At 54.9% G+C, this 8,282-nt stretch overlaps 1 protein-coding gene across 2 annotated transcripts; it reads left to right on the top strand.

The window, feature by feature from the left end:
* Positions 1-866: 866 nt before the first annotated feature.
* Positions 867-7,891, top strand: EMX2 (empty spiracles homeobox 2). Of its 2 annotated transcripts, XM_062635338.1 has the most exons (3): positions 893-1,537; positions 3,557-3,741; positions 6,362-7,891. In XM_062635338.1, exons 1-3 carry the CDS (start codon positions 1,147-1,149, stop codon positions 6,527-6,529), a joined length of 744 nt encoding a protein of 247 aa, XP_062491322.1. In that variant the 5' UTR covers positions 893-1,146; the 3' UTR covers positions 6,530-7,891. The 2 variants fall into 2 exon arrangements, with proteins under 2 accessions (XP_062491323.1, XP_062491322.1); XM_062635339.1 differs by lacking the exon at positions 3,557-3,741 and having other exon boundaries at positions 867-1,537; positions 6,362-6,465.
* Positions 7,892-8,282: the final 391 nt, after the last annotated feature.

Raw genomic sequence — 8,282 nt, 5'->3', positions numbered from 1 at the left:
AGCACCAGCCAAGAGTATTAGGATGTGATCATAATTATTCTGCGGCCCCAGCCAATGGGAGGAGGAGAACTCAGCCCTAAAATCATCCCCGGGCCCAAAGGTAAACGCGAAAATACGGACAAGGCTGGAACCGGAGACTTGCTCCCCTGTCCCGTCTGCTAGAGCTCTGCGTGTCCCAGCTTTGCATAATGCAACCTCCCTCCGCTTTGTTTTCCGCACCGCGCGGTGCGGGGAGTGCAGAGGACAGGACGGGGGAGTAAATAAGTTCCAAGGACTAGGAGGGCGACCCGTTCTCCCACCGGGGTAGAACCTCTTCAAGTGGGGCATCTGTCTCTCCCGGACTCTCCGGGGCTGACCAAGGTAACCTCGCCGGGCTCAGAGCCCTCGAGAGGTGGCAGGGACAGGGGTGTCACCCTGGCGGAGAGCCCCAAATCCCCATCCCAGCCCCCCCGAGAGGAAATACAGGCCCCCTCTCACCCCCCCTTTTCCCCCAGACCCCGTCCCCGTACCTTGGTCGCCGAGCGCGGAGGCTGAGCGAGGCGCGGTAGCGGGACCGCGCTCCCCCCGCGCTGCCGGGGGCGCTCCCGCTGCACTCCGATCCGCGGCTCCATCCCTCCCGATGGCGCTGCCCGGCGCTCGCCTCCCCTCTGACGCACTTTAAAGAGTCTCCCCCTTCAACCTCAAGGCGAGTAATAGCGACCAATCATCAAGCCATTTACCAGGCTTCAGAGGAAGCTGTTTATGTGATCCCAGCACTAATTAGGCTCATGAACTAACAAATCGTTTGCACAACTTGTGAAGGGGCCGATCACATCCATGGATTGTCTTTGGACTTAGGGAGGGAGGCGGGGGGGGGGGGGGGGGGCGACCGCCTTTTCCTTGCAGGAGGGAAACTTCTCCCAGCAACTTTTTTTCCCCCCCCTTTTTTTTTCCCTCCCTGTGTGTGTGTGCGTGGTGCGTGTGTGTGTGTGTCTCCCTTTTGGGTACCGCTGGCTGCCGCTGCCTCCTTTTCCTCCAGCCCCTGTCTATTTATGTGTGTATCTATCCCTCCTCAAGTCACTGCCTGCTGCAAACTTCCCCGGATCGTCTCCCGCGCACCGGAGAGAGCCAGGCAGAGATTCGGCCGGGGACTCTCGCCGCGGCAGCATGTTTCAGCCCACACCCAAGCGGTGTTTCACCATCGAGTCGCTGGTGGCCAAAGACAGCCCCTTGCCCGCGTCTCGCTCCGAGGATCCTATCCGGCCGGCGGCGCTCAGCTATGCCAATTCCAGCCCGATGAACCCTTTTCTCAACGGCTTCCACTCCACTGGCAGGGGGGTTTACTCCAACCCGGACTTGGTCTTTGCAGAGGCCGTCTCCCACCCGCCCAACCCGGCCGTGCCGGTCCACCCCGTGCCCCCTCCCCACGCCCTGGCCGCCCATCCGCTGCCCGCTTCGCACTCCACGCACCCGCTCTTCGCCTCGCAGCAAAGGGACCCTTCTACCTTCTACCCCTGGCTAATACACCGCTACCGGTATCTGGGCCACAGGTTCCAAGGTACGTGCAACTTTTCTTCTCCCTCCCGGCCACCCTTCCATCCTCCGGCCGGTCCCCGAGGCGCGGCTGACGGGGGGAACCAGGGGTGGGGGGCAGCCGGTGCCCGGAGCCGTAAGACTCTGCTCGGATGGGCCGAGGGGCTTTTGTTCCTGATCCCCCCCTCCCCGCCAAACTTGAGGAGCTGTCAGAGCAGGGGGTGGAGGAGGGCGGGGGGACACACACAAGCTTTGGCTCGGTTTTGCCGAGCTGCTTCTCCCGGTTGGAGCGGGGCAGGAGGGAACCAAGGCCGGCCGGGACTTCGGCGGCGTTCTCGCCCCGACTAAAACCAGGCGGGAAAGGTGGATGTTTTGCCTTCCGCTGCGTTAACAGCTACGGAGGAGCCCTTGCAAAAGCCGCCCTGCAGGGATGGGAACAGAGGGGACGTTAGGTTCCTCCGGGAAGACGGTGGTGCCCGGGGCTGTGGGGAGCCGCAGCCGCCCCGAATCCGGCCGCTGCCCTTGTTAGCGGGGACGGGGCAGAACTGAAACGAACCCGGCAGAAAAGAGAAAGAGGGAGGAAAATAATGGCAACGCTGGAGCAGCGCAGGGAGATGGGGCTGCGAGGAGAGCAGGGCTGGGGGCAGAGAGCGATGCCGTCCGAAGGGGCAGGGGAGGGCTCCCGGCTTCCGAGCTATTAACAACCGGCAGGAGGAAAAGAACCGAATCCAATGGCGCACGATCAATAAAATCCCCCTTGCTTAACCCTTTGCAACCGGCAGCGCCTTCTCCGCAGGGTGAGCCGGTTTCTCCCGTAATGGGTCCGGCTTCTCTTTCGTTATACACACACATAAAAAATTAATAATAGTAATAAAAATTCAACCTAATTTCTGAGTGATGCATTTGCTTGTTTAAAAAATTATTATTATTATTATTTTCCTGGTATTTTAATTTTTATTAATTCCAAACGAAAACAAACCACCTGCGATATCCCTTCCCGGCCTTCTGCTGCCGAGCCGTTGGACCCGGGTTGGAAAAGGAGTCTCTCTTTGTCTCCGAAGCTAGGCAGACAGGGATACAAAAAGGATTATTACCCTCTCAGAATAAAATTACAGGTTTCGCTCACCAAATTATTTGTCGCAGTCATCAGGCGATTGGTAAAGAGCGGTAGATGAAAGGCGGAAATGTCCTGGTGTTGAGCCACAGCCTGATTTCAATCACACCCTCCTCCTCCAACGATTTCTAATGCAATTACGGAGAGAGACCCGCATTGCCTTTCCCACCTCTGAGGGACCGACACGGAAAAGCGGCACAGGGTCAACCCGGAGGGAGAGACCCACCAAAACCCCTCTGGTGACACCACACCCCCCCCCCCACCTCGGGCCCGTTCCGCATTAGGCCGGTTGGGATGGCGGCTCCGTGGCCTTCCCAAGTTTGTTTCTTTATTTCCCCTCCGGTTCCCTCCGGGGCAGCGGCCACGGGCACGGCGGCAGCGGGAGTCCTCTCCTCGCTCCGGGGAGCTCACCCTGCCACAACGCAGGGGAGAGCGGGGCAAGAGAGAGGCCACGGCCGGAGCTTTGGGAAAGGGAAGAGGGAGGAGGCCGGGAGCGGGCTGCGGGAGCTCGGAGCTCGGCCGGGGCTGCACCGGGCACCGGTGCCCCGCCGGGAGGATGTACATAGCAAACAGGGGAAGATGTGAGGCCAGGGAAGTCGGGCAGCTGCCGAGAGAAGCCGCAGACACCGCAGCCGGGCTCTGGCCAATTCTTTTCCTTGATTCTTCCCCCCCCCCCCACCTTATTTCCCTCATGTTTGTGTTTTAGTATTTGAATTTCTTCCAGTCCTCTCCTTCCCCGGCTTATTGCCTTCACTTATTTATCGAAGGGAAATGTAACAGCAAAAAGGCGCTGAAAATAATAACAAATAAACTATACTCAGTTTTCCCTTGCGAGTAATGGTGGGAGGCAAAAAATCCGGCGCTCGAAACTCTTCTCGAGTGCGTTTGGGGAACGTGTTTCGCTAATCTCCGTTTTACCCTGTTGCCCAGGGAATGAAACAAGCCCGGAGAGCTTCCTATTGCACAACGCACTGGCCAGGAAACCCAAACGGATCCGTACAGCTTTCTCCCCATCCCAATTACTGAGACTGGAACATGCCTTTGAGAAGAACCATTATGTAGTAGGAGCAGAGAGAAAACAGCTGGCACACAGCCTCAGCCTCACGGAAACTCAGGTAAGCGGGAAGCAGGGAGTGGGCAGTTGGGAAAGCGAAAGTACTGGGATCCTCTTGGGAAAACGCACCCGGTCGGCCTGGAGATGGGGGTAAAATTACGGGCAAATTTTGGGAGTGTTTAGGCCTCCAGCCCAGGGCCGGTGGAGCTCAGTGAGGGGTTCTCTTTTGCCTGGGTGTTGTTAAATCATCTCCCGTTTCTGAGAGCCGCCGTCAGCACCGGGAGCTCCGGTGGCTCTGCCGGGGGAGTGGTGGAAACGGCGATACCCCGGTCTCGGCCGCTGCCCCCACTCGGGATCCCTCCGGAGCGGGACCGGGAGCGGCGGAACCTGCCATCTGCGTGAGAAAGGCGGTCCTGGTCCTTACCCTGCGGGATGCTGAGACCCTCCATAAGTAGTGAAATGCTAGGGGGGAAAAGCCCCCAAAACAAGAGGCGGACTGAGCCCCCCCCCCTTTGGACCCTACGTCAGAAATGCAGTTTCTTGGTTGATTTTGACTCGTTTCTATCCCCGCGTCCAGCGGCGGGGACATGAGGAGCCTGTTCAGGAGGGCATAAAGATGAAAAATATCATTATTAAGTATAAGGACTACACCCCCCCCCCCCCCATTTTCTTCCTCGCCCCCCCCGCTGGCTGGCTGCTGGCCAGAACCACACCGGAGGCTATTTGGGTCGTCCATCTGCAGGGCCGATTAGCCATGTTTCTGCTCCGGGCGTCCCGGGGCGAGGGTCTCGATGGGTTTCGAGGCCGCGCACCAGTAGTGAAGCTTCGGGAGCGGGGCTGAGCGCGGACTCCCCCCGACGGCGGGGACCCACGGTCGGTTTTCAAGCGGTTTTCTACTCTCCGGAAGAAAGGCTGAGGTTTGGGGCGTGGGGCGGAGGGGGGGTGGGTTGGTTGTTGTTGTTGTGCCGGGCTTTTGTTTTGTGCCCTTCCAGGAGAGAGGGCTCCAGATGGGGATTGTCTCTGCTACAGTATGTGGCACTGTACTTCAAGTAACAAAAAAAGAGAGCCAAAATACCGAGCCGCAGCGTAGTTCAAAGTTCCCAGTAAACACAGCGTTCCTCCGGCGGATTAAGTTGTAACACTTTTTTTTCCTCCCTTTTTTTTTTCCCCTCTCTCTCCTATTTTTTTTCCTTAAACTCCTTTTCGTGGGGGAAGCAATAAAGAGGTTGGAGCTTTTGTTTTAAAATGTCTCCCTAACAAAACAATAAAAAGGGATCGCCACTTTTATGAGGTTCTCCGAACAAGGGACCGGTCACAGGCTTATTTCTACTGGAAAGCTGTATTTAAGGTGGTCTTTGTGCTGCTTGATTCCGAAGCTGGTTGGGGTCTTTTGTCCGGATGTCAAACCCCCAGTCCCCTACAAATGAGCTCCCTTTTGGGAGATCAGCGTGCAGAAATGAACCGTCCTCCCCTTCAATTAGCAAACTAAAAGCAAATTAAACTCACCCCTTGTTCCCCGCTCAGCTTTTTAATGGGGGACTTTTGGAGAATATGAAAATGCAGCAGAGATGTGTGTCCGGCCAGGCAGGTCTCTGTTCTGAAGAGGCAGCGAAGCGGGTTAAACCAGCTTATTAAAATGCTCCAGTTCCCTTTTCCCCCCTTGCTGAGGCCTTTATCAGGCACTTTCAGACAGAACCAGAGTTTAAACTGCTTTAAAAAAAAAATGATGTTTACCTTTGGTCGCTACAAGGAGTGTGGCCAGCCCTGGAGATAGCTCCCAGATCAATACTATCTGTAATTAAAGCACTGAAGTCAGCTGCCGGATGGTTAAGTCAGATTTATTCCTCGCTGAACCATTTTAGAGGGCTATTTACGACGGCACTTAACGTGTTTCGCCTCGCTACGATCTCTCCTGGACGGAGCGTCCCGGGGAGACGCTGCGGGGAGCACCGGGCGGTTTTCTTTTCGGGGCTTTTACTTGCATTTTATTCTCTTTTCCAAGAGGAAAAGAGCTCGTCCCGCCCCTCCCCGTCCCCATCCCGCTGCCCCGTTAGAAGGGACGAGGACCGTCGTTCTGCTTTGCCGGGACGGTCGGGAGTATCGCACCGCCGGCCCGGCCTCTCCCGCCGCAGCCTCCGGTCGCTTTGCCGGTGCTGGAGGCCGCGGGACTACTCAGAAGGCCCGGTAACAAGAGCCGCCCCGACGGCGCGGTGAGAGCCTGCCGCCGGGCAGCCACGCTTCGTCTTCCCCTCGTGGGGTGCCTGGCGCCACGCGCGGGCATTGCGCGGGGCTACTCATGCGCGGAGGATCCGCGTAGCCTGCGCAAGGTGCAGGCACTGCGCGGTGCGGTAGTGGAGAGCAGAGCCGCGCACACAGGCGTCGGTGTGGCTGCCCGCTCCGTCACGCGTGGGGAGTCTGGAGGTCCCGGGTGGGCATCATCAGTCTTGTCTGTGCCTCTCCCGGAGAGGTTTAGTGGCACCCAGGCCCTGGTCGTCCCTCTCCAGGCTGGGGTGCGATGCAGGCAGAGTATGGTGCAGACAGGGCACGGTGCAGGTAGGGCATGGTATTAACAGAGCACGCAGAGCCTGAAGCCCCTCGGAGCGTCCAGGGCAGCGTGATCCAGGCAGCTCCAGAGTCCGGTCAAGGAGTCGGACTAACGCCCGCTGCCTTTCCTCCCGCAGGTAAAAGTATGGTTTCAGAACAGACGGACAAAGTTCAAGCGGCAAAAGTTGGAAGAGGAAGGTTCAGACTCACAACAGAAGAAAAAAGGGACTCATCACATTAACCGGTGGAGAATCGCCACCAAACAAGCCAGTCCAGAGGAAATCGACGTCACGTCGGACGATTAAAAACTGGCACTTTTGGGACTTTTCAAAGCCAGCACCCCACCAACAGCAAGTGTTAACGGCTCACACTCCCCCCCCCCTCGGCGTGGCGGTGCGGGGAAGGGACATGGAGATCTCCATCAAAACCGCGGTCCCCGCCGGGGCGGGCGGCCGGGAGCGAGCGGGGTGAGGCGGCGGGAGGTGCGGGCCGAGGCCCCGCTCGGCACGGCGGGACCTGTCAATCCACCACCGGGACGAGGCGATTGACAGGTATTCCGTTTCTCGCAATCCACTTTTGAAAGTATAAACGTAAAAAAAAAAAAGATATTGACAAAAAAAAAACAAACCACCTTACAAAGAAAAAAAAAAAACAACAACCAAAAACAAAACAAAAAGCGCGAAACAAAAAATGATCCCCGAACCGAACCAGAAAAATCACCACCTTACAGGACATTTTGCACTTCACAGGTTTTTTCCGTCTTTGAAAGAGAGATTTCCCTAAGCAGCCCAAACCCACACCTGTTTCAGAAACTTGAATTGCATGTGTAAAGCCGTCTGGGCGGATAAAAAAGATAAAAAAAAAGGCCAAAAAAAAAAAAAAAAGCAAAAAAGAAAACGGAAAAAAAAAAATACCCCATTTCCTAAAGACAGAAATGAATTGTATTTTTTTTTTTTCCATTTAAGACAGGTTCTGTGTGCTTTTTAATTTTATTTTACGAGAAATGTGCAGTCTGTAAACATTTTATGATAACTTCTGGCGTCAAAGTGTTTGTGAAAGCTAAAATGAAGTAGCAGTAACAAAGCATCGTGTTCCTTCCGGATGGACAAACACGGTGGGGCTGGGGAGGGAAGGGAGGGAGCGAGGGGAGGGAGGGGGGGAGGTTGGGGCTGGTCATAACTTTTGCTGCCAAAAATATAATTCCAATTAAATTATTCCCCCCCCCCCTTCCCCGATGTATCCCCATTGCAAACCCGGATGGGATTTATTATTGCGGATTAATAAAGCGCAATCCCAGCCACCAGGTCTGGCGGTGGGGACACCTCCCGAGCAGGGAGGATGCAGAGAAAAGGGACTTCAAAATCGCGGATTGAACTTTTTAATTTTATTTTTAATTATTATTATTATATTTTCTTTTCATTTTTTTTTCTTCCTAATGGCCATTTTCATTGGGGCAATTTTCAAGCACTGACCTTATAGTATTCCGAGATCCTAGAGCTACTAAAAGATAAGGCAAAGTGACAAATGTTTCCTTCATGTCTCCTATACCAGAATGTAAATATTTTTGTGTTTTGTGTTTAATTTGTTAGAATTCTAACACACTATATACTTCCAAGAAGTATGTCATTGTCAATATTTTGTCAATAAAGATTTATCAATATGCCCTATATTATTATATTTTTTAAGCAATCTATTTTACTTTTGCCCGAAATTTCTCGGGAAACCGGTAGTTTCCCCTTCCCACCTTGATTTTAGCCGCTGAACCCTGCGGCGGGAACCTGCGCTCCCGCGGCCGCTCCGCACATTCCTGCGGCCGTCGGCGCGTTTTCTTAATGAATTCACTGCCTTGTAAATAGAGCTCTAAAAATGAGCCGCAGAGACCCGCTCGCTGTAAATAAATACCTTTAGAAAAGGGAAAAATAAACCAAACCCAACAGCAACAAACCCAGTCCCTTCTCCGGGTAGAAACTCAAGTGGGAACCGGCTCCTAATGGGAGGGTGATGCTAGTTCGCAGCAGCCTCGCTCCACTGAGGGGAAAAGGGGTTTTCCTTGGAAAA

The sequence above is a fragment of the Pezoporus occidentalis genome, unplaced genomic scaffold, assembly GCF_034315485.1.
Source record: "Pezoporus occidentalis ecotype Australia unplaced genomic scaffold, CSIRO_AGI_Poc_V1 ctg45, whole genome shotgun sequence".
In the NCBI taxonomy this organism is placed as follows: Eukaryota; Metazoa; Chordata; class Aves; order Psittaciformes; family Psittacidae; genus Pezoporus; species Pezoporus occidentalis.
This window is presented reverse-complemented; position numbering and strand designations above follow the sequence as displayed.